At 44.1% G+C, this 26,521-nt stretch overlaps 1 protein-coding gene across 2 annotated transcripts in view; it reads left to right on the top strand.

The window, feature by feature from the left end:
- FAM168A (family with sequence similarity 168 member A) overlaps positions 1-26,521 on the top strand; it is a 161,592-nt gene that overhangs the window by 31,751 nt on the left and 103,320 nt on the right. For both annotated transcript variants that reach the window (XR_003399445.1, XM_026858766.1), the window contains exon 2: positions 20,918-21,005. Coding sequence is in view for 1 of the 2 variants with exons in the window: in XM_026858766.1 (XP_026714567.1) it covers positions 20,936-21,005 (70 nt within the window). In the remaining variant the exon portion in view is untranslated. The remainder of the gene's footprint in view (positions 1-20,917; positions 21,006-26,521) is intronic.

The following is a 26,521-nucleotide window of genomic DNA, read 5'->3' on the forward strand; positions in this document are numbered from 1 at the left end:
TGGGGGGGTTCAGTCTGGAGAAGAGGAGGCTGAGGGGAGACCTCCTGGCCCTCGGCAACTCCCTGCCAGGAGGGGGCAGAGAGGGGGGATGAGTCTCTGGAGCCAAGGCCCCAGCGCCAGGCCCCGAGGGAATGGCCTCAAGCTGCCCAGGGCAGGGTCAGGCTGGCTCTGAGGAAGGATTTCTGTGCAGAAGGGGCTGTTGGGCGTTGGAATGGGCTGCCCAGGGCAGGGGGGAGTCCCCGGGATCCCTGGAGGGGTTGAAGAGTCGGGCTGAGCCAGCGCTGAGGGATCTGGGGGAGTTGGGAAGGGTCAGGGGGAGGGTCATGGTTGGGCTGGAGGAGCTGCAAGGGCTTTTCCAACCTGGATAATTCTGTGAAATTAAAAACATTCATAAGCTTATAGCAAAACTCTCCAAAAGAAATTACTGAGATCTGTTTTGAAAATTACAGAGACTTGGCTCCTCCTGATGGAGTAGTTTATTTTGGGAGACAGATTAAAAGCCACGCCGGTTATGGGATATGATGTATTTCAGGGCAACGCTGAGGGAAGAATTAGTGCTTCTTGTTGTCCTCCTACTGAATCCGAGCCTGTAAATGTCTTTGTAGTATCTGTGGGTGAAATACCTGCTCTTGGCACAGTACTGTGGATCCATCCAGCCAAAAGATACATAAGACTGGAGCTGGAAAAATGATCCTTTGTTCTGAAAGTCCACAGATCCATAATGATTCATCTTCAGCTTGTTTGCAACTTAGGGAGCAGAACAAGCCCTGACAGTCCCTGACGGGGAGCGTGGGTGAGCTGCTGAGGCGCAGGCAGTTGCCTTCCCTTTCTTCCCTTGTGGGGGGGCTTTCCTCGGCCACCCTGCTGAACAGATTTAATAGGTTTTTAGAGGCTCGAAGGGCTCAATGCACCTAGCTTGGCTTTCTGTCAACCAGACTGTGGGGCTTCATGCAGTCATGTCTCCATCAGGCCTGTACCTTCCTGGTAAACTAGTGCCTGTGCTTCACAGAGGTCTGTATTCTTGATGTATTGCATATTTTTTTCCCCAATAAGGGATTCATGACATAGTTTAGGAATTGGGGCTAGTTTAATTATGCAGAGCATCTTTGGATTAACCCAGAACCTTTGGAAGTTGGTGTCTCTGGATTGATTAGTGATGAGTCTGTCAGGAAATTACGCAGACTCGGGTGAAGTCTCCACCCTCTGTCAGGAATATACGTAGGATCTATAGGGCATGGACCAGCAGATCACCTCATTAACCAAATCACCTCAAAATCACCTCAACTGGTCAGGAGGGAGCTAAACCCACAGCAGCTGCATCACAACTTCCAGCTCTCTCTTGGGAAGGAAAGGGGGACATGGGGGTAGACAAAACTAAACCAGAAGAAGATGTATAACTGCTAAGAGTCTGATGTTGAGAAAGAAGCAATGTGTAGCCGTAATTAACAGCCAAATAATTGAGTGATTTGCCAAAGTCGTGCAGGATACGCAGCGTGATGCATATAGAGAACATGCAGTGAAAGGGGTTTGCAGGAAATTATCTGAGGTCGTGGGCTGTTTCACGGCGGCCTCTTGCTTGCTAAAAAGGCCACCCCTGTAGGGCAGAGGCTGCTGAAGCAGCTGTGAGCCCCATTTTTTTGGGAATATTGAGAGTCCCTAAACCTTTCCTGGGCTTTACATACTTTCTCAGTCTCATTACCCTTGGGAAAGTAAAATATCAGAGTTTGTGCTGCATTCATCTAAAGCTTTACATTGTATGAAAAAAACACTGATCAGCCTTAAAAAAAAAAAAAAAGGAGGATGCTTTTTCTTTTCTAGTGAAAACAAGTGTTAAATACTGGATTACAAGATTGGAAACAGAGTCGTATTTTTATGTGGCTCTTTTGTAATTCCAGGATTATGTCTAACAAAGATCCTCTTCAGCTACATCAGTGTTTCATTCGCTTTGGAGGCTGGTGACCCCAGAGCTTTTCCTACTGCGTTAAACTCTCTGAGATGAAGCCTTTCTCTCTATATTCAAGACGGAATTTCCTTTTTTCTTTCTTAGTATTTTGATAACCTATTTTAGGAGTGATTCTTCTGGATTTATACCAAATATAGCTGCTGTGACTCAGCCTCCTCTGTTCCTGGTTTTGGACTTGGAGATCCACTTGCTGCTTTTGCATTTTGTAGCACTTACCTCCGCCTCTGTAATTTTCCCCTCTTCATTTCTAATCTAGTCTTCTTGTGTTCCTCAAGTAGTGTTCTTCAGTTTAAATGGCTTTCCTATTGATCCCAGGATTTTTTAGATTGTCACAGTATTTTATAGATCCACATTAGAAGAATTCAGCACAGGAGATTCACTCTATCCAGTTGGCCACTGGACTTTCACAAAGCCCTCACCTGGCATTTTAATAATACAAATGATAGGTATGGAACTCAAGTGTGTTATTTCGGTTGTTCTAGATCTCTAGGGAGACTTTCCTCCACATAGCACCTATGGAGGAAAGTTCCTCATGAGCTACGTGCACAGGCAGTCATCGTTTGAAGTCCATCATGATGCTTGTGAATGTTGTTGTCTCAACCATGGTCTCACACTGCAGGAAGGAAACTCCATCAGGGTTGAATGTTCTTTTACAATTTGTATGAGCTTATGTTGAGGGCAGGGTGAATTTAATGGTGAGCAGTGGCTGATCTACAGACCCTGAAGCTATGAAGTGCTCTTCATGTTGCGCAGAGTTGGGGCAGCATCGTGGCAGTTTTCTCTCTCTGCGTGACAGCTGTGGGGCAGAACTCACGTGTTGTTTGGTTTTATGTGTGCTCTCCTGTTAATGGCCAGAAATCAGGCAGAAACATAGAATCCCAGAATCACTGAGGTTGGAAAATCCCTTGCAGCTCCTCCAGCCCAACCATGACCCTCCCCCTGACCGTTCCTAACTCCCCCAGATCCCTCAGCGCTGGCTCAGCCCGACTCTTCAACCCCTCCAGGGATCCCGGGGACTCCCCCCTGCCCTGGGCAGCCCATTCCAACGCCCAACAGCCCCTTCTGCACAGAAATCCTTCCTCAGAGCCAGCCTGACCCTGCCCTGGGCAGCTTGAGGCCATTCCCTCGGGGCCTGGCGCTGGGGCCTTGGCTCCAGAGACTCATCCCCCCTCTCTGCCCCCTCCTGGCAGGGAGTTGCCGAGGGCCAGGAGGTCTCCCCTCAGCCTCCTCTTCTCCAGACTGAACCCCCCAGTTCCCCCAGCCGCTCCCCAGCAGACCTGTGCTCCAGACCCTGCCCCAGCTCCGTTGCCCTTCTCTGCCCACGCTCGAGTCATTCAATGGCCTTTTTGGGGTGAGGGGCCCAGAACTGAACCCAGGAATCGAGGGGCGGCCTCCCCAGTGCCCAGCGCAGGGCTCAGATCCCTTCCCTGTCCCTGCTGGCCACACCGGTGCTGACACAACAATTACTGCCCGTTGTGGATGTAAATGTCCATTTACGCTGGTCTGGACTGACATCTTTAACTCACTTCACACAGACTGATCAGTAGCTGTGAGATGGAGATGCCCAGGCTGGACACAACGTGGTGCAAAAGGATGGAGAGGGATGGGAAGCTGACTTTGTCAATGATGTCAACGTGGATTTGCAAGATGGTACAGGGGCTGATGAGTATTTTTACTTGCCTCTTAATTGCCAGTAACTGGCAGCACAGACTTAGTAACTCTCTGTCATGTTCAGTTTTCTGTTTCCCCCTTCCAATGTCTGCAGAAGATTTTCAAAATCAGATGGCAACAGCGAATTGTAAATCAGAGGGATTAGCATTTGTATCAAACACGCTCCAGCAGGAGGAGATTACAAGTCCTGGGACAGCTGATAGCAGGAGCTCAGGAGCGTAGCTATGGAGCTGGTGCTTCTGGAAGGGCTGAGGAGGAGCAGAGTTCAGTGCCTGATATTCTGCTCTGGCCCCTCTACAAGGCTGCTTTGACAAGATGTTTTGCTTCTGCCAAGATTTTGTGTTCTCCTTTGTAAATGCTTGGAGGTTTCACCTCTCTCTGCAGAATAAATTCATTCAGAAAATGTCATTCCTGTTCTTCAGTATCATACCTTTCTTTCTCTTTCAGCCAATATCAATTATTTTGCATCAGATTAAAAAAAAAAACCAAAACAAACAAAAACCAACGAACAAACAACAGTAGAGGTGCAGGCACAAGCTTCATCTTTTTATGGATGCTTTCTGTGTAGGCTGATCTGAACAAAGAAGGGATGTGAGACCAGCGAGCATCAGTGGCAGCTTCGCCAAGAGGTGAGAAAGGCCCCACTCATCCACACCGAGCTCAAGTATAAACCACCCGTGGTTTGGTACGAGCTCAGCGGGGTGTCATGTTCATTTGAAAACTAATAGCGGTAGCAGGGGGAAACCTGGCCTTCCTCTGCGAAAGGGTTTAAACGCTGAAGATACACATTCACTTAATTGCTTGCCTGGGGCAAACAGATTGCCTAAGGGTGAAATTAAAGTACCAGTCCTAGAAAGCTTTCTAATTACATTTCTATAGCCTTCAACCACATTAGGAGGAGAAGTCTGATGCTATTGTGCTGATAGCTAAATCTAGGCACTGTTGCTTTATTTCCAGAGAAAAAGGAGAGGTGTGAAGTGCATCTTCCTCTCCCTGGGTTGTGCACCTTCCTCTGTAATTGGATTAGGAGCCTTTTGCACATTGAGGGGTGCTGGCAGGAGGAGCACGGCCCCAGTAACACGGGGACCCCCACGCCCCAGGAAAATTTATATTGAGATGCTTTATGGGGTGTCATTCACTGTGCTCTGATTTCTCAACACATGCACCATTCCGTTTAAATGCATTCACATTTGCGAAGAAATTTAAATATAAATTTTATATTATGAGTCAAATTTATATTATGAGTTGAGAAGGAATAAGCAGATTATTTTATAGTTACCAAAAGAAGTCTATTTGGGGAAAAAAAGAAAAAGAAAGAAAGGGGGGACTTTGGGGAAGTGTCTTGCCGCGTAATGCTCGCTCTTTATGAAGTGTATATTCCCAGGCTCTCCAGATTGTAGAGGTCATGATTACTCTCACAATTTGCCCTCCTCTTCTTTCCATCAAGGACATTTTTTTTCCCCCGTGTTGCCTGGCAATTCATGTGAAGATCGTTTAGGTCCTGCCCTGTGCTCTCCCTCTGTTTTCTGTGTCGGTCACATTGTCAAGCATCTTAGGACTGGTCTTCCAGAGGATGCACATCCAGCCTGGTGTTGGTCTCTCTGCCGATGGGGCTGTGGGGGATTTCACTACGCTCACTATGTATTTAATTCTTTCTAGATCCCAGTTCCTTGTTAGCTCTGCAGGCATCATTCTTCCTTGCTATTGGAATCATCTCTTAAAACTGGATTAATCTTCGAACTGAAACCAGGAACTCATTTTCTATTGTGTTTTTTTAAAGAAAAAACCCATAGCACCCAATATTTCACAAAACACTGCCTGGGAGTATTGAGCTTATTTTCCAAGCATGTAAAAACAAACCTGTGAGTTCATTAGAAGCTAGAGTGAATCTTACCAAAATTAGTCCCCTGCCAGGGTGTGTTTTTCATCGCAGGTAATATCAATTTGGGCATTGTCAGAGCAGAGAAGAATTTGGAGAAGGGAAATCTCTGGAGTAGGTGGTTTGCACCTGTTGTATGATTGATAGAGATAATTTAAGATGCGAATTGAATTGTTATGAAGAATGATGGCAAAAAGGTTATTATGTACAGAGATGGTGCTTATCAGCATGAAAATAAATGTGTCACAAATTGGTTGCAAATCAAAGTCCTGATAGATTTTCTTTTTTTTTTTTCTTTTTCGAAATGCATAAATAAGGCTGTGCATCTGTAAGTCATGTACTCACTGTGTAACATATGCTAGGATATTTGCAGAATATACCAAAGACTTTGCTCTGTAGAGTTTATAATGTAAAACCATGAGGCTACAGACATCTTTGTGTGCTTAAACCCAGTTGGGTTTCAGCATGCCTACGCCTAAGTGTGTTGTAAAACAGCTGCAGGCACTGAATGCTAAAAATTAATTATTGGTCACAGGAACTCCCTATCTGGACACGTACAAGTGCTTGCTTTGGTGTTGGCTTTGGTACAAGGCGCAGCACGCGTATGTTTTGGTGTCTTCTGTTACGTTATTATGGTGTGAAGATGTAGGTAGATGTTAAATTTTAATTTCGGCCTATTTTGGAGAAAGCCATTACCCAAGGATTATATGTTCTGTCTTCAACTAAACTTTTGCCTTTGTACCTATAATACCACTGAAATGATATTAAAAATGCAGAATTTAGGCACGCTGACAATTAGATTTTGTAGAGGCAGTCTGAGTTGTGGTGGCAGCATGCGTGTAAAATTTGGGGTAACCTGTTGACTGTAGATGACATTTGAAAACCAAATCCACAGAGTCTGTTAAATTGCAAAATTGATTTCTTACAATAGGGATTAACATGTAATTAAGCCATTTTGTGTCAAATGGAAAGTCTTAGACCTATTTTTTCGTCAGCCTGAGAGTCATAGCATCAAAGGGACACTGACCGATAGGAAATAAGGTTTTTATCACTGCTGTGCTAAAGGCATCATAGCTTTCAGCGTGGAGGCTCCAGCATCCTTCAAGCCAAAGCAAATGTGAATGACAGATTAGTGAATTAAACCAATCACATCATTGCTGGATGCCCTCTTGAGTTTTAATGTGGCGTAATATCCTTTGACAAGTGAACGTGTTGATTTTTTGGGTGTTGCTTTTATCGAAAATATGAGTAGTTGTGATTGGAAATCCTACCCCACGCTTAGACACAGAGAGGATTGTCTCGTCTTGGATTGCATGACTATTACATCATTAATATTTTAAACAAAACACTGGGATTTTTTTTTTTTTTCCTACTCATGGATGCTGGCTGTTCAAATGGTTCCACGTATCCTTGACCTTACATGCAGGAGAAATCAATTTGAGGTGAATAGAAATGTTCACATGTGAAGACCAATATTTGCTTAGCTTCTTTAGAGTAAGCTTTTCCCTTTAAACATTTCCAAGAGACCTCAAAGACTTTTTTGTTGTTTTCTAATGTCAGCATACACTGTTATTTTAAGGAAGAAGTGAATGATTGCTCTGCTTTTAGTTTCTGCCGTGCCATTCAATCCCCAAACTGGCCTTATCCTCCCCAGATGAAAAACAAGAAAGCAAATCTGGGTTGTCTGGCCAGCCTGAATCATAGGCTGGGATTTAGCAATTCTTTTTTGCTGATATAAACTGCAAGCTGTAAGCTCCTTCAAACTTCATTGAATCTCTTCCCACTCTTTAGGAAGAAAAGTCCGGAAACCTATGAAAAGTGTTAATTGTTGACTTGCTGTGGCCTTTCAGCCCTTTCCTTTGTCTGTGTTGCAAAAGCATTCCTGGTTTTGGCCTCCTGGGCTGGGTATATTCACTGGAAACCTGAATGAGTGAATAAGAGCACTGCAAAATCCTCGGTAATGGCAGGCTGAAAAATTCTTGGCTTTTACAGTGATTATGAAACAAATATGCTAATTGACTGCATATTGCCTGCATTATAGTCATATACATTCGCAGGTCTCGGTCTCCTGTCTAGTGTCTGCTACTAACCTTGGGTTATTCTTGTATTGAACGTTTAACTTGTGTTTGAGACCTAGTACAGCTTTATAAACATATGTAGCCTTTATTTATAAAGATTTCAAGTGATTGATCATGGTCATCCGATGTAAACTTTCTTTCTCTTACTCTGGTTATACCTTGTATTTTTGCAGCGTCCACCCAGAGAGACTTAGGCTCAGAGTCTATAATAAATACCAAGTGGTAAAGAATTCAGATACGATGTGAGTTGGATATGTAGAGGAGCAGTAGGGCACATGTGCAGAAGGAAGTGTGCATTGATGGTAGGGAGGGAAGACGCTGAAGGCTGGCTTCTTCACCCTCCCACAGCTGCCCAGGAGCACAGCACGGTTTGGTAATGGAGGCACTTGGTTTTGGGCAGCCTGTGGGATGTGTGGGACGTGGACAGTGGGGCTGAGCCCACCCTCAGCCCGTTCCCCCCGACCCCGAGCTGTGTGGGGCGGTGACACGCTGGAGGGAAGGGATCCATCCCGAGGGACCTGGGCAGGCTGGAGAGGGGGGACCCTCTGAACCTCAGCGAGGGCAACAAGGCCGAGGGCAAGGTCCTGCCCAGGGGTCGGGGCAATCCCAGGCACAAATCCAGGCTGGGCCAGGAGGGGCTGGAGAGCAGCCCCAAGGAGAAGGACTTGGGGGGCTGGGGGTGCAAACTGCCTGTGAGCCAGCACCGTGCGCTGGCAGCCCAGAAAGGCCCCGTGTGCTGGGCTGCACCCAGAGCAGGGGGGGCAGCAGGGCCAGGGGGGGATTCTCCCCCTCTGCTCCGCTCTGGGAGACCCCCCTGCAGGGCTGGGTCCAGCTCGGGGGCACCAACAGCAGAAGGACACGGACCTGCTCCAGCGGGGCCAGAGGAGGCCACAGAGATGCTGGGGGGCTGGAGCCCCCCTGTGAGGACAGGCTGAGAGAGTTGGGGGGTTCAGCTGGAGAAGAGAAGGCTCCGGGGAGACCTTAGAGCGGCCCCCCAGGGCTGAAAGGGGCTGTGGGAATGGGTGGAGGGACTCTGGATCAGGGGGTGTAGGGATAGGATGAGGGGGAAGGGATTTAAACTGACAGAGGGGAGGTTTAGATGAGATCTGAGGCAGAAATTGTTCCCTGTGAGGGGGGTGAGGCCCTGGCACAGGTTGCCCAGAGAAGCTGTGGCTGCCCCCTCCCTGGAAGGGTTCAAGGCCAGGTTGGACGGGGCTTTGGGCAACCTGGGCTGGTGGAAGGTGGCCCTGGCCATGGCAGGGGGGTGGAAGTGGATGATCGTTAAGGTCCCTTCCAACCCAAACCAGTCTGTGATTTGATGGTGACTGTGATCCCCACCAGTGCTGCTTAAGTGCTGAAGTGCAAAGCTGCTGTGGGCAAGGGGAGGGGAGCAAGCTGTAGAACTTCTGGTCTCCCACTCCATCTTTATGTTTGATAGATGGAGGTGATTAAGTAAGTCTCTAGGATTTAAATCAACAAATTAATTTAATATTTTCAGCTTGAATCATCTTTATTTTGATGGCTTGTAATAGTCATTGCAACACCACTGCCTTTGGGTGTGCATCTCTCTGGGTTTTTTTTAGCCCGGACTGTCCCATATTTCCTAAAGAAGTAAAAACCCTGCCGAGCTCTGATTGTTATGAATATCTTATTTTCTTACTTGATTTCTGTTGTTCACCACTTGGCAGCTTTCACCCGAAAAAGCCAACGGTGTTCTTTTGCTTATTTTCCAAGTGGTAAGAAGTTGCCACATGTATTAACGGGCTTTTGGTGGTCCTTAGTAGCACCAGGCACAGCAAGACCAGCATAAGTCTGGGGTCTCTCATTGTTCTCCTTCCATGTGGATTGATTTCCAAACGGAGTGAACGAATGCCAGTGTCTGCCTGTCCTATGGGTAGGAAAGACTTTCAGTCTCCTGGGCTTGTTAATGCAGTACCTCTTGCCAACAGAAAATTACAAAAAAAGAGGATGATAAACAGAGCTCTTGCCAAAGCTCCCTTTCCGCTAACAGATTTAGCCTGGGCTCTCCTTCATCTTCCCTGGTTCAGCTTTGTTTTAGAACAAAGATTTCAACATATTTAAGGAAGAAGGGACTATTATGGAGGAATGATCCCCTCCATTTGCACTGTTAATCTTCATTTTTACTGGTCTATATAACCCATCTTTGTCTGCGCATCGGTGGCTCAGTCGTCCTTCTGCTCCTGAACCCTGCGTTGGGTTTCCAGCTCTGACTTGGAGAAGAAAGTGTGTGGCCAAAAAACAGGACCTGGGAAGAGATTGTTAGAGGGCGACAAGGAACAACCATGACTGGAAGTCATAAATCACCCAGTCATAAACTGCAGCGCAGTGGATTTGAACGCTGACCAAATAAAGCCGAGAGGATTCTGACCCATCTATTATTAAAAGGACATCTCTGCCCTCATCTGATTTTAATTGCAGGAATACTGTATTTCTGGTGTGTCAACTTTGTGTGGTGTAATCCACTCAGAAACAAATTTAGATCTTTATCCTGTTGCAGTGCGTGGGAAGGAGCAATGTTTTCAGTATTCAGGATATGGTTGGAAAGTGATTCTCCCACACTGAGGGGAGTAATTAAAAAAAAAAAAATAACAGAAGGAAAGTAATTAGTGGTAGTGGTTGGAAATTTTGGAGCAAAACATAAATTAAAACATGTTGTTGAGGGTAACGTGAATTTTTTTTTTTTTTGGTATTGACATTTTTCTGTGAGAAATTGGTTAATACAGTTTAGTTTGGGCCAGTGGAAAATAAAATAAAATAAAATGTGATACTGTAGCCTAAAATGAAAACAAGAGTTGATGCAGCCAGCGTGATTTGGATATGCCATCCACAAGTGGATGTCTGTGTCACCTTCAGCCCTCTCCAACCTGGTATTTCTCTGGCTCACCACATCCCATTTTATGCTTTAAACCCTTTGAGATGGGAGCCTCCACCTCCAAAACATGCTCAAATACTTGAGTCTTTTCTATTGAAAAATACACTGATGGGAGCAAGTTTGATGCTCAGGACCTGAATCTTGATCCTGCCAGTGTTGTCTTGCTTACCTTGAGCCCATCATCTCACTGCTCTCCTGCAGGCTTCTCAGCATCTCTGAAATGAAGCTGCAGTGGTGATGGATTATTTAATATTTTTAAAGAGCTTGGAAGAGGGGAAGCTTATATTTATTAGTAACATAAATTGTCTTTTTATGAATATTGTTTTTGTGTCTGCTACTAAAGTGTAGCTTCTCTTAGGAGAAGGAGCAATGGTTAACTGTGAGAAAGACCTGAAGCAGCTCAAGATGTCTCAGATAAGAAAGAGAACTAAGAATATTATTTTGCTTTTTTTTTTTTTTTTTTTTAATAGTGACGGTGTGATGTTATAGAATAGACGTTTATAACCCAGGGAAATTTTCTAACCAAAGCCTCAATAATTCTATGAAAGGTCAAATTCTGCATTAAATTAATAAAAAATGTTGGTTAGATGCTATTTAGTACTTGTTTAGCATCATAGCTGATGTGGTGAGTACATTTTCATGGTGCTGTGAGGCATCTTAACCTCATCTGTTTGACCGATATGCTACAGTATAGATATCCATCAGTGGAGAAGTGGGAATGCCACCCTTCCCCACCACCTCTCCAAGGTTTCTGGTGTCCTGCCACGTACGTGCCAAAGAAACTTCTGACTTGAGGCCATGAGGAAAATCCAAAGTCTCTGGAAAGTGGTTACTGCTGAGACAAAGAAAGTTACAGGCTGAGACTGTGGAGGGAGATGGAGATCAGAGAAACGAGTTGCAGCACAAAGCATTTTGAGCCAGAGTTGAAATGCTGGTTGGAAGGACATCTGGAACCATCTCCTCCAACCTCACGCTCACAGCGGGGCTTTCACCAGCACCAAGTTGAGTCAGCCATGGTTGGGCCTTGCTCCGACCAGTCCTGAAAACCTCCAGCAAATCTGTGATCAGCCTGGTCTAGTAACGCAGTATCCACCTAGTCAAAAGGCTTTTCCTAATGCCAGTCTGAATCTCCCAAGCCATCGTTTGTGGAAAGAAAGGAGCAGGGTGAAGGGTCTTCAAACTGTGTGTCCTGGGAAGTCTTTTCAGCAGAACACGATGAAGTAGGATTGTGAAGATAAAAGAATTGAGATAACCAGCCAGAGGAGGACGTGGCTCAGTCGGAGAGCAGAATGAGGGCACTAAATACAAGAGTACAGCAGGGTTCATTTCAAAAGGAAGAGTCAGCAAGGCCTCAAGTTAAAGAAATTAATAGGAATATATCAAGGAAGTCGTTTGAGAACTACTGAGAATGGTTTTGGACACATAGGGACAGATATGTTAGATGATCTTAAAAATACATGTATTTATTGGTTACCTGCTGGTGGAACCCATCAGTCTTGCAGATATAAAGTCAGGAATTTACAGCACGGAATTCATCTGTGTACAGATTTTCTTCTCTGGAAACAAGCTAATATAACATTAGCTGTGCTAGCATCATTTTTTTTTTTTTCTTATTGCCCGAGTTTCTTGTAGGGGAACTGGTTTCTCATTTACAGAGGCCCATAAGGGTGTTTTTATAAGCTCTGCCTAATTCAAATAATTCGATATATAGATCTTTTGCCACACCACGTTCAGGATCACTGAGCAAGTGCTTGTTCTACCAAGTACAACAAATGATCCTGTCTTCCTTGTCTTGTCTCTCACTTTCTCAGGCTAGGACGAGGATTTTCTTTGCTATTTTATAATAATGCCATCTGGCATAGTTGAAACAGCAAATTTTTGGGGATCCTCTGGCTTTTAAGCAGATCATAAACTTCAGCAAATGAAAAGCCAAGATTTTTCCTGCCTCAGCATTAATTTTTGGTCAGTTTGAGATCAGCAAATTCCAAAGTCCAGAGCTGCTTCGTGCTTGTAAATCAGCCATTTAATTTTTCATACAATGAAGATGCAAGGGCTTGTTCCTGTCAGAGATGTCAAACTTTTCTCAGTTAAAAGGTGTGTGGGTTTATTTAGTTCTTTATCCGAGAGGAGGCAATAGGTGATGGGAATGTGGCTCTTCATGGGCTTGGCTAGGTGACTCCCAGCTAGCCCGTGCCACCCTTCTCTGCCTCAGCGAATAGATGGGTGCTCCTGCCCTGGTTTGGAGGTGGATCTGGATGAGAGATGCAGTATCTATGAAGAAAATAGATTGTCAGTGTAATTAATGAGTAATTAATGAGTAATGCAATCCAATCACGTTCAGAGCCTCATGAAGGGCCATACGCAAATGATGTTGTGTCAGTCACCAGCTGCATTAGCTGTACTGCTGACTTCAACACCACCCGTGTTCATACATTGAACGTCTTGACTTCTTGGGCGATGACTACGCTTCAGATATTTTCATATAGCGCTTTTTATGTGTTCCCTCGAAGTTGTGGCCTCTTGAATGAAGGGAATATTATTTAAACCAGCTCTCTAATTCAAAACTTGGCCGGAGAGTAAAAGTGTGCAGCATCTTCTGAAGATGGTCTGTGTGTGGAGGACACTGATGCTGTCTGCAAACCTTTACCCCCTGAGGGACACAGACGTGCCATCCCAGATCTGTTTCACATCAGCAAAGGCATGCCTGCCTGCAGTGACATTGGCTGCTAAAGCGTTCCTGAACCGCTGCCTCAGTGCACTTCTTCATTTCCACTGGAAATGCTCCCAGAAAAAAAGGGTCCAGGACATGCCTGAGAGCAAGCCTGAAGTCAAATGTGTGTTTCAAATGTGGAAACACTTTTTAAAATAACAAATGTTTTGTCAGGATAGAAGAAAATCTTCACTATATGTTACTGCTAGCTACCACTTTGTGGGTGCTTTATCAATCCCAGAATCACTGAGGTTGGAAAATCCCTTGCAGCTCCTCCAGCCCAACCATGACCCTCCCCCTGACCCTTCCCAACTCCCCCAGATCCCTCAGCGCTGGCTCAGCCCGACTCTTCAACCCCCCCAGGGATCCCGGGGACTCCCCCCTGCCCTGGGCAGCCCATTCCAACGCCCAACAGCCCCTTCTGCACAGAAATCCTTCCTCAGAGCCAGCCTGACCCTGCCCTGGGCAGCTTGAGGCCATTCCCTCGGGGCCTGGCGCTGGGGCCTTGGCTCCAGAGACTCATCCCCCCTCTCTGCCCCCTCCTGGCAGGGAGTTGCCGAGGGCCAGGAGGTCTCCCCTCAGCCTCCTCTTCTCCAGACTGAACCCCCCAGTTCCCCCAGCCGCTCCCCAGCAGACCTGTGCTCCAGACCCTGCCCCAGCTCCGTTGCCCTTCTCTGCCCACGCTCGAGTCACTCAATGGCCTTTTTGGGGTGAGGGGCCCAGAACTGAACCCAGGAATCGAGGGGCGGCCTCCCCAGTGCCCAGCCCAGGGCTCAGATCACTTATCACAGTAGACATGGCTATACGAAAATCAATAGATGTATCGGCAGGATGGTTTGAGGACCAGGATGACTCTTTTTCTCCAGCTGCCTGAGTTTATGAAGCAGGGTGCTGCAGATTTTGAGGAGCTGGAGTTTGTGGTACGAAGTTTACAGTTATTTTGGGTAAAACAAGGCTGGAACAGAGATTAAATTTTCTTTGAAAGTGAAAAGTGGGGAGAACTGCAGAAGACAAGCAGTATTCAGGCTCTGGAATGATGCCCTAGATCGATGTGTGTAAACATCAAGGTAAGCTGAAGTATAGTGAAAGAGGTAAAAGTGAACATTATATTGTACAAACAAGAGCTACCATTAATAATTTACTGCTAATTGAAGCCTTAAACTTTTTGTGGAGTCTGGCCTTTCTTTGGTTTCCCTCTTTAAATTGATTTTTTTTTTAAAGTGCTTTTTATTTTATTAATAAAAGATGAACTCAAATTGTGTCAATTTTGACCTGATATTTTTTTATAAGGTCTTTAACGGGTTAAATATTTTGCTTCAGGTCAGATATGGTCAATCAGCTAAAAAAGGACTAAATTAAAAAGGAGGTGTTAATTGTGGAAAACCACATTGTGTGAGGAATCCCAGAGCCTGTGCATGCTATCACAGCAGACTTTTCTGGGGAAAGGTGGGACACAGCCTTCTAACTTGCCTAAATTAACCTTTAACAGATGAATTGGAAGTTAATTTAATTATTGTTTGGCAGATCCAAGTGAGGGTCGAGCTTCAAATGACTTAACTGAAAGATTGTCAGAAAATTATTGAAATTTGAATGCAGTGTAAGGTCAGGAGGTCTTTCCGTGTTCAAGGAGGCTTTGGCTGAATACTATTAGCATCTGATTTGTATAAAATGAATTTAAAGGGCTGATGTGCAGATCGAGGAAGAAACATCTTCTTTCTTTGCCTTTTGTCTTTCTTCATGCTCTCTCACGTTTGGTTCTGTGCTGTCTGACGTGAAATAAATAATTTTGTATACATATATTTTTCTCTCAGAGGATAAAATACCTCTCTCTTCCCAGAGAAAAGTGTGGGGAACGGGTCTCTTGAAAGCACCTACATCCCAGTTTCACAGAAGATGAAGGCAAATCGCAACTTAAGCCGTGTGGGAACTTAAAGGGTCAGTCACCTAGACACAAGGACTGACATGAAACAAGATGGGGAAGTGTCTGTCATCCAGCAAAGCTCACGTTTGCATTATTTACTCTTTTCTTTACAATTGGACTGAAATTTAGACTTACTATTCAATTTTTTGAGACCCTGAAACCTGCACCTGTCAGTGTCACAGTTTTAAGAAGACTGTAAAATGCATTTATTTCTCAGTAACACTCTGCTTCTAAAGATTTTATTCACTTAGTCTGAAAAAAAATGAAAATAACTTCATAAACTTCCTGAATTTTGCATGCCTGTGCATGAGTAAACCTATTATTTTCTTTCAGGATTTTTTTAAACCTCCTTCAATGTCATCTTACTTTGCCTCTGCACTGTATGGTAGAAGTGGAAAATACCAATATTTCTGTATATCAGAGTGGGTGAGGCGTATAAGATGCCAGATCCACCAGCAGGTGCATAGAAATACTTGCGTTAAAGTTTGTCGATGTGTTAAAAATTATTGATGCCCACCAGTATTTGAAGACTGAAGGGGTGGATGTCTTTGGGAAGCAGCAAAGCTGGTCACAGTGTTTTCAGAGTAAACTAACGGTAGAGAAAACCAGCAGGGTAAAATGTTCCTTTTGTCTTGTGTCTATATTAGTTTGAATAATGAGTCTGTAGTTTGAATAATTAGTGTCTATATTAGTGGTGATACCTGTGCTGGTTCTTGAGTGCTTTGAGTGCTCCTGTAGGAAGAGGATGAAGTAGGTGATGTCCCAGGGTGTCACCAGAGATGAGGGGACAGAATCTCAGAATCACAGAATCGTCTGGGTTGGAAAAGCCCTTGGAGCTCCTCCAGCCCAACCATGACCCTCCCCCTGACCGTTCCCAACTCCCCCAGATCCCTCAGCGCTGGCTCAGGCCGACTCTTCAACCCCTCCAGGGATCCCGGGGACTCCCCCCCTGCCCTGGGCAGCCCATTTCAATGCCCCAAAACCCCTTCTACAAAGAAATACTTCCTAATATCTAGTCTAAACCTTCCCTGGTGCAATTTGAGGCCATTCCCTCTTGTCCTATCGGTTATTACTTGGTTAAAGAGTCCTATGCCTTGGCAGCCTTAGGAGAGCGCAACGCGGAACGGCACAAAGCCCAGCTCTGGTCCAGCGAGGCGAGAGCAGCCGAGCGTAGCTCTGCAGCCACTTCACAGCACAGCGAGCTCCACCTCAGCATTCACAATACAGGCATTTTCATTTCCCTTCTCGTGCTGCTTGGAATTCCCCCTGTGCAAACTCCTTTGACCAGCGGGTTGGCCTGCTGATGGCGTGGTGGCCGCCTGACGACTGACCTCTCTTGTATTTCTGTTTGTTCTTCATCTGAAGTAATTTCCTAGTGCGATGGAAGCATGTCATGCACTTTCAGAGGAAAGATAAAATAGATGAAAATGTAACCAGGTTACAGGCAGAAGGTATCCCGAGTGTGTTTGCTAGCAGCTTATTCCCATGGCATTCCTGCGGGAGTTACTCCTTCAGCTCCTTGCTGGAATCTCAGCAGCTTCTAAGCAACTGAGCATCACTACCATGGGGATTAGGAGGCAGTGGAAGCTCCGTGCAGTAGAGCAATACTTGTGTTTGTCTGTTTATAATTCATTTCTATTAGTCTTTTTGTTGTGTATTCATGGCCACAAGCAAGTGCTGCAAGTTATTGTGGTGAAGGAGGTTTAATTTTGCTAATCCTGTTTTATTCCCATTTCAGTGTAGCTTTTTGAATGCCACTGTGTGGTGCCTGGAATGAATTGAAAATGTATTTTTTGAATGGTATTGTCTTGCGGAATGTATAGCTCATCTGAATGTGCTTTAATACTAGATGCTGAAAAGAAGGAAAATCATCCATCTGAAAATGCTGTTTGCATGGACTCTTTCATGCTGGCTGGAAATAACACCCTGCATACCAAGCAGGGAGGAAGGACAAACCTCTTCCTCACAATACACTCAAGCCCTTAACCTGATTACAATTTTTTTTATCTTGGCTAAAAAGCTTTTTCTTTCATCCTTCTCAATAAGAGTGTTTCTTTTTCCTGTTTGGTACAACACCTAATGCAAGCCAGACATATGCAGTAATTTTCACCAAATTATGATTTATTTGTACTCTTTACACCCAGAAGAGTGCAAATGAAATGATGACTGCATTGAACAAGTCATTTTATGAATGCAGCTGTGACTCAGTCCTTGCCTGGGAGCAGGTCCAGCTGTCACTGCGTGGTTCTGGGTGGAGGAACACTCATTCAACTGGGAGGCAGAGGGAAGAGGGACCCTCATCAACTTTATTTCTTGAGCAGGAAGACTCAGCTGGGTAGGACGCTGGCTCTGTGCGTGTGAGGAGGAGAATATCTGGAGTAAGATGGACCCATCGCTTCCTTGCTCTGTTGCGAGTGTCTTCAACTCATAGATCCTCCGAAATGGCCAACACGAAGAGCTACGTGCCTGTGCTTGACTGATGGGATAGGATGTGGCTTTTTGCAGCCATCTGGTATAGCTGCAGGGATGTCCCGTTGGTCCCTGGGCAGAGAGCCACCATTCAGCACCACGGAGGTGTTTGTTGGGAGCGTAGTCCAACGTCAGGCATCATGCTGTCAGTGGGGGGACCAAGCACCTAAAATGGAGCCGGGACATTGACTTTTCTCCTGGGAACACAGGGATGGCTGGATGGTCAGAGGTCCTTGATTGCTAAAAGCCTGTCTGGGGGAGAGAAAGAATTTCTCCCAGAAAGAACTTTCCCAGTCCCCTGAGAGGCTTTTCAAGTCCCACCATCCTGGCAGTGAGGGACGTGCTCAGACAAGCAAAGCAACCAGCCACCCCCTTTGCTTGTTTAGAAGTTACAACACAATTATTTCTTCTGATGCCTCCACTTGCTTGGGTTATAAGAAAGAGTGTGTGATTGCTGCCTCTCCACCTTCTCCAGGTCATTTGTGATTATTTTTTTTTACAGCTGTCTATCACATTCCCTGTCCTACTGGACATTTCTTGTCTGGACTTGAAGCGTCCTATCAGTCCTGTTGTAAAACTCTGATTTATCAGTTAATTATGGCCAGGAAGTCTCTGCAACTCTATGACACCTCTCCTTTTTCTCTCGAGTCCTGTTTGTGGCATCTATTACTTAAAGCATCGTGTTCTAGTAGTAACCCTTAGGCTATGTGTATTACTGGGTTTTTAATTCAAAACAGTGTCACAGAATCAATAGAATATGAGGTTGGAAGGGACCTCAGGGGATCACTTTGAAGGTGACTCCCACCAACTGTGTTCTTGTTTCTGTGTGCAAAGTGGTTTTGGTGCATGTGGACCAGATTTCTTTCAGAAGCTTCACTTCAGTTGCCCATCGTGTGTCCTCCAACTTCTCATTGGACATACAGGTCCATACTGGTGATGGACACACCAGTAAAGGATGTACTGGTGATGTCCTTTAGACAGCTTCAAACCATGGATTGGGTGGGGATCAGACTAAAACCCAGACTAAATCTAGTCCAAAGGAAACCCTCAAAGTACAGAGGGTGTAGCCATAGGAGCCTCAGCACAAAATGCTTTGCCTGATTATATCTGATTCACCAAAGTATTTGTTAACAAAGACATATTTTAGGAATTTTATAGTGCTTTTCCTTGTCAGAGTATTATATGACCACCAAAAATGTGAAACATCTTCTTGCCTTATTCACGCTATTGATGTGGAATCTGTATTGCAGGCTGATAGTGGAATCCAACTGGGGGGAAAAAAAAAAAAAAAAAGTCATTGATGGAGGGGAGGCATTTGGGTGAAAAGCAGGAGGTTTTGGCTTCTAGGCTTGTGTTTAGAGCAGCGGTAGATGCTCCTCTTGCATTGTGTCATGCTGGCACTTCTGGGCAGCACATTCCACCACCTTGTTACTGTCAAACCATCTCCTCTCAGATGCTGTCATTTTACTGAAAAAGTGAGGTGAAACGTGTCCTACGTGCTTTGGAGAGGGAGAGGAATTTCACTTTAGTGCCTTGTCTGCGATGATTTGTTTGGAGAAATAACGTATGATAGAGATGAGGTGGTTGGGCTTAAATCCACATTCTTTTTCACTAGAGAAAAGAAAATATCCACGAATGTCAACAACTTTTTAATTTCATGTTCATATGAAGAAGTCATATGTGGTTAAAGTAGAGGGAGGTGGGTATCAGCGTATGTGGACGCATAACGGTGTGTTTGTGAAGTTTGAGGTATGTGTATGTGTGTCCTGTATCAGCCACATCCTGCACTGAAATAGCCTCCTGTGTTGCACAGCATCCCTCTGGCAGCCAAAAGCCTGGCTTTTGGACGGACGCTTACAGAAGCTGGTCTTCACCCTCTCAGGGAGAGATGACGTTGGGTTTTCTCCTGTAAACAAGAACTCTAAACCAGGTGGCAAACGTCCGCTTGCTCATCAAGGAGACTCGCAGCACTGCCTGGGGACAGGAGGCCCAAACGGCCATAAAACCCTTGTGCCTGAGTGTAAATCCCCAGCCACAGTGTCTCACGGACGTGAAGTTTTGCATTGATTTTCCCGTCAATCTTCTTAAGAGCTCCATCGCGCGTTACCGGAGCCGCTGGTGTAAATGCGTGTCTCCGTGTAGCTTTCTCTTCCAGTTTGCTTTATAACCGTGATTTCCTTTGCTTTGAGAATTGCTCCTTCTGTGCTAACTTGGGGGTGGAGGGAAGGCTAATTAATTAAGCAGTAATTGTTGTCAAGTCAATTGGTGCTAACATTTAACATTTGACTTGTTTACTATCCTGAGGTAAAGCGGAAGGAGTTAATGATCTAACAAATTGTGCATCCATCAGGAGAGACTTGTTTGGAAAGAATGGTGTTATTTATGAACTGTAAAATACTACATTTTAGAAAAACCCACATTTTGAAACAAGATCGTTGAGGTTCTTGTGTGAAATTAATACTAGATAGCTGTGGAGACAAGTGTGTCGCCTAATAAAGCTTAATGACTGATTTTCCCATTAATCAGAATTGAGAATGTGCTTCATTAAGATAATTAACTGAGCCAGTTGCTTAACTGACAGTTAGTAGACACAAATTCCCAAGTTACTTGCTTTCCTCTAAATAAAACTCACACGAAGCTAACCCAGCACTGCTTCATCATCTTTATTGGAGAGAGAAACAGAAGGGCCGTTAAAATCTCACTGCTCGCGTTAGGTCTGTGACTGCATCTCCCCATCTGGGGCAGCGGTGGGATGTGGTGGGTGGCACTGGGCGTCCTGCACAGCCTTGCCCAGAACCCAAGCCCTGGGCTCAAGGTTATTATAGTCAACTCATGCTGAAAACTCACAAATATTTGCCGCTCTCCATCTCGCCAGCAGCAAACGGTCTTTTATCTGCTAATTGCTGAAAGGTCAGGTCTTCGTGGTGGTTGTTTTTTGTCACTAAGAACTATTAGCTTCTCCAAGGGGGAGAATTCCTTGTCTGAATTTGTGGCTTCTCCTCTTTGTTCGTTGCAAGCTGGAAGTGGGGTCATGAGTCTTGGGCCCCCCTGAAGGCAGGGATGTATAAGATTAATTTGCTCTGGGTACATTTGTAGGCAGAATATGCAGAGCTGAAGAAGTTAGGGGAATTAACTGAGAGATCCAAAACTTAAATTATTAAATATGCTATCTGGTTGTAACGTCTACTTGTAAATCCTTGCCTTCACAGCTCTCTGTGTCTTGAATGATAACGTGGTAATGCAATGATGTAGCAGAAGACTCTTTGTAGAGAAGACAACTCTGGAGCTAACGTAATGTGTTTTGTCTGAGCTCTGCTTTTCTTTTGTCCTCAGAGTTCCCGGTCTTCCACCATGAACCCTGTTTACAGCCCCGTCCAACCTGGGGCTCCCTACGGAAACCCGAAGAACATGGCATATACAGGTAGGACCAGTGTTTGGTGGCTCTTTTGCGAATGTTCATGTTCGGTGGTGAGAGCAGATGATCATTAATGAGTGGTTAATCCCCTAACGAAGGGAGGAAGAGTTCCCATCAGGGAACCAGATGGGAACGTGACTTGGAGGAAAAACTCTTCAGTAAAGCCAAAGCAGCAAGGTTAGTGAGAAGAAATGGATCTGAGTTCATAAGAAGAGGGTGCCCTGGAAATCCTAAAGAAAAGGATCAAAAGGGGTTTTCTTTAGACAAAACAAAACACACAAGAAGTTGCTGGGGGCCTTGCCTCCAGAGCTGAACTGAGTGACTCGGGTGCACGTGCTGGAGTAATCCTGCCATAGAAATGAGGATTCCACAGGCGAGAGCTTGTTATTTGGAGAACGTGTAGTTATTGTTCTAGATGGTGATTTGAACTACATTACTGACTGATTTTTTAATTTTCAAGTTATGCTTTGGTTGAGTTAATCTCATGTTGAACAGCAGCTCTGATGTCTGTTTGAAGTCCATCTTTAGAACAGAGTTGTCTAAAAATGTCATCTTTAATACTTGAAAAAGGCACTGAAATATGTTTACCATAATTATGTAACTAGTGGGGAACTAAAGTGTACTGATACAGAAAAAAATTTAGCTCAGGGAGAGAGCTGCTTTGGAAGAAGAAAATCTCAGTTGAGGTGTATCTGTGGTTTTCCCCATGGATTATGTTTACCATGTGTTCTTCTGATCTTGTAAGCACCTTACAAAACCAGCCTTGGAAGACTCCTCCTAACATTTTGTTGAGTGTGATTAGTTATTAAGTGTCATACCGAGTTAAGACTTCCTTCTTTAGATTTCCATTGCCCGTTGCATGAGTTGACTTTTACCTAATGTGTGAAATTGCTTCGGAATGTGCTTTTGTGGGGGGAGAGTGGTCAAGAGCAAATGGAAATGAACATCAAATGCTCTCAGCTACTTCATTTACAAAATATTCTCATTGACTTCGGTAGCTGCTTCAGCTGGTGGATCAGTAGGGCTGGCTGCGTCGCCGCGAGGAGACCTGTCTGATACTCTGCAGAGCACAGAGTTCCTCAAAGGCATTTTGCCCCATTTTCATTCACCCTTTCTTTTTCCCCATCAAATTTATGCATGCTGCTTTGTTGGAGATACTGTAGCTCGAGGGAACTTTGGTCTCACAGTCAAAGCACTAGAGGCTTGGAAAAAAAAAAAAGTCTGTGAATAAGTCTCTTCAAAAATACCACCATTGTAAGAGGACTGCAGGCTCCAGCAGTGCTTGGGTGATAGAATGAGCTCATAAGTGCACAGTTATTTTCCTGCACTAGAAAGAACAGCAATTTTGTGCTTTCCAGCACAAGGACAGTTTGGACAAGACTCTACTTCTCTCCTGCTTTACTTTCTTTTTTTTTGCATGTGTTCAAAGCTCCACCTTAATATCTGTGGAATATAGATTTTCTATATCTGCTTTCATACCATCCTGAATGTTTTAGAAGCTGCTTTCTGGCACTTGATAAGACAATTTAATTTAAATATCGAGGTGCAGATTGGATAGTTTGTACCTTGACCTTTCTGGAAGGAGAATTTTAGAGAGTTGATTTCTGGTTTAGATGAATGAATACTATGTGACTGCATTCTGAATAATGGCAACGTCAATAGGATATTATCTTCTACAATAACCCGCTGGTTAATAACCATGAAGATTATTCCGTGCACTTAAACATATAAAGCTATTGTCTCCCTTGGCCAACTTGTGCCAGCTCTGGTTTCCCCCCAAAGCTTCAGACTTCAGGCATTTGTCTTCCAGAGTTTGTGGTAAATGAAGGGAGAGGAGTGGTGTATGTGCACAATGACCTTGGGAGAAAAAAGTTGGAGGCAGATCACCGTAACAAGGTCCTTTCTTATGTCAGTAGAAAAAAAAAGGGAAGACTGCTTGAACGTAGGACACTGAAGCAGGAATTGAATTATATTAGTGCTTGGTTTTCCTGTTGCAGAGGTGTAAGGTAAGGAGTCAGTGGGCTGAATTCTCACAATGAAGTCCCAAAATAGATAATAAGTTACAGAGTGTTTAAACGAAGAGTCGTTTTCTTTACTAGGCAAATAGTATTACGAAATCTTTCAAATATTAATTTGTTTCAGTATTTATCAAAAGACCTAAAATTTTATTGCAAAAAAGGGGGCAAAAAATTTAAATTCTTTCCTCTATATATCAAAGACAGGCAACTCCAGAGGGTGGCATGAACAATTAGTAAAAGAAAGCTGCCATGTCTCTGGCATTACCAGTGCCAGGCTCTGTCTATCTAATTTTTACTTTCTGTTCTTAGACTTCATTCACATCGCTTTAACTTGTGTCATTTAGCTACGTATCAGCTTCTAATGTAGCCACAAGCTATTCTAGAGGATATTTAAACTCGGAGAGATGAACAAAATAGACTTTCCACGGGAGGAGCATGAAGTTAAAGAGTTTGTAGATACTTCCTTCTCAAATTGCTTTGAAAATAATCACTAAAGCATATGACATGGTAGATCTGGAGGGGTTGTTGATTTGTCATCGCGTGTGCAAACTCCTTCCGTGGTGCTGGGAGCTCATTACAGCTTTGGGGCTTAACGAGTATCTCAGTCCTGATCAGCAGCTGAATCGGAAGTTTGCTTGGAGCCCTTAATTTGAAATAACACGTCAGCAAACCGTTCCCATGATCATTTCATGAGACAGAGTGTGACATCTGTCCTAAAATTTTGATTTGAGATCTAATTTGGGATACGATATAGAATTTATACAGTATAAGATATAATAATTTTTTTTTAATCCCATCTTTTTGCAGTAGTGGCACCGAAAAAAAATTAATGCCAAGCTTTATATTAAGCAAGAAAGAGAAAGAAAAAAACCTGAAGTATAATAAAGTTGAGGGTAAAGGTTGTTAGCCCTAGGCTATGTTCTCTGTTTGCTTTAGAGTTCAGGTTTTTTTACCCCAAATCTAGTACAGCACATGTATTACTTAAATTTTTGTCTTCAAAGATCATGCATAAACCATTAATTTCTGACCTTGTGGAATAAAACTCATGTAGGATATATGTGGAAAGAAAACAAGGATGATAATCGGGATGCTGGCAGGTTGAATTCTATGCTCTTGTGGTTTTTTAGTGTTAAATGCGAATGCTTTATATAGAACAGCTTGCTTTTGGTTGAAATAATCAGTTTTAATCTGATTTTCTTCTTGTTCTCACTTCTTTGTTGTTTTCTGTACCTGGTGGGCTAAGGAGAGATGCCCAATTCAAGACAGATACCAATATTTGTACCAAATTGGCTGCTTGTGTGTTAGGGAGAATGGGAAATCCTTGGCACATACTCAAGTACTCGAGGTACCATACATTTATTCAGCTACTTCATTTTTCCATTTTGATTTTCCTTACAGGAAGCGTGAAGGACAGTTATTTCCTAAATGATTTTTGAAGTGTGGTCTGAGTTAGATGAATTTTTATGGGGGAAATTATAGTTAAGTTAACAAAAGGAAGTTTTAAAATAGAGTTATTAGGTGAAACAAAGTCAGAAGTGTTAAGTTCCTAAGAGAAATGTTTATTGAAACATTCCCCATATTTGAACCAATAGATTTATTAAGCAAAGGTGGTTTGTCATGTAGTTAGTATGGCTCATTTTCCAGTTCCTTACAACCCAGATCTGTTGAATTGCAACCTCCTTCCCGTGTTTTTTTTTTTTTTTTTTCTCCTAAACTGAAAGAGTAGAGTAAACCTTGGCGGTGCTTTCTTGCTATTGAATGAGCTGGTTGATGAGCTGAGCTGAGGTGACGTGCAGACAATATTCTTGCTGCAGATGGAGCTACATCTGTCCAACACCGGGTTTGTGCAAGTCCAGGCTCCTTGTGCTCGGCTGGTGACTGCTTCCACTTCGCTAATTTGGTGTCTTTTAGAACATCAGCAGCCAACAGTGTTTGAGTGTTGTTTACTATTTAATTAAACCAGACTGTAATTAACTCAGATCTTCATGTAAGCTGTTGTTTTAATTGAGGTTAACTTTAAAATGTATTTAAAGACTCCCGTTTGCTTTTATATTATTGGTAGAATTCATTTTACCTGCCCCAAATGTGAGCTGACTGGTTTTCATTTGGCACAGTATCCTTCCTATTTTCTTGCATCCACGTTTGCTAAGGCACCACTCCTGCAGCAAATAGATTAGCTCGTTGGTGTGGAATCAGGGATGAAGAATCAGTCTCTCCTGTAGCTTGTTTGACTTCAAGCGTGAAACTGTAAAAGTGTTTGTTATAGCTCACACTATTATCATTTTCCCTGCCAGAGGCTGATTAATATGCTGATAAGATGCTGTGATTCATGAACCTTCAGTAGACTGACTCTGTATTCGTCGTAGTTATTACTAAATAATAAATGATAATAAAATCCAAGAGCCCAAAGATGTGAAGCTGGTTAGTAAGTCTCCAAGGAGTTCGTGTCACATCGCTCTAGCACACAACACTTCCCAAGTCCTGCTGCAGCACCAACCTGCTCAGAAGAGACGTTCTCCATTTTTTTTGCTGATGGAAGCCCTTGGTTTGCTTTCTACAAACAGCTCTGCTCAGGCTCTGTCTGCCATGAAGCAATATTTCTGTCCCCCTCCCCTCAGTTATTGAAGGTAATGGAAGAAGGTTTTTATTCTACAGGTTATCTGAAATTTTAGAAGGAACAGGACAAGTTCAGAAAAATCACTAAACAACATGGATATATTCTCTTCTGTTCCTTTTTTGACCACAGATTACTGATGCAACTTTTCCAGATGACTGTGCCCCTTCATCTTCTCCCACATCTGACCTACCGCTTGCTATTTAACAAAAATTCACACTTTTATTGCAAACTCCCCGTACTAGTCCTAAATCCCTGCTGTGGAAGCACCAGTACTTTTGTATCTGATACACACACCATTTGACCCTGCCTGGGGTCTCTCCTGGTCACCCAGATTCAGAATTGTTTTGCCCAGTTTTAGGTACCTGCAGCATGGATGTGAGTGATCCCTCCAACTGCTTTAATGGTAAGGGGCAAGAAAAGAGAATCTTCCATGTGGTCTGTTTTACTTGCTAAGCCAGTGGATTGTGTCCCCGAGGTGGTTGTTTCTGATATTGAAAGGTGTGTTGATGGCTGACTCAGATGTAGACTTCTACACAAAGTGTTCTGTGTACAAACACTCAAAGTGTTTGAGTCCCATCCCTGGGTTTGTGTCTGAATTATTTCCTGCAGGTCTTCTAAAATGGTAAAATTGGTTTTAAAGAGATTCTGTCTTGACCAGGTTATGTGCCTGCCTCTTGGGTGGGAAGGGAAAGGCCAGTGTTGCACCAGGAAAGATTCAGACTGGATATTAGGAAGGATTTCTTTGCAGAAGGGGCTGTTGGGCATTGGAATGGGCTGCCCAGGGCAGGGGGGGAGTCCCCGGGATCCCTGGAGGGGTTGAAGAGTCGGGCTGAGCCAGCGCTGAGGGATCTGGGGGAGTTGGGAACGGTCAGGGGGAGGGTCATGGT

Source organism: Athene cunicularia, assembly GCF_003259725.1.
Source record: "Athene cunicularia isolate RWA chromosome 1 unlocalized genomic scaffold, athCun1 chr1_part1, whole genome shotgun sequence".
In the NCBI taxonomy this organism is placed as follows: Eukaryota; Metazoa; Chordata; class Aves; order Strigiformes; family Strigidae; genus Athene; species Athene cunicularia.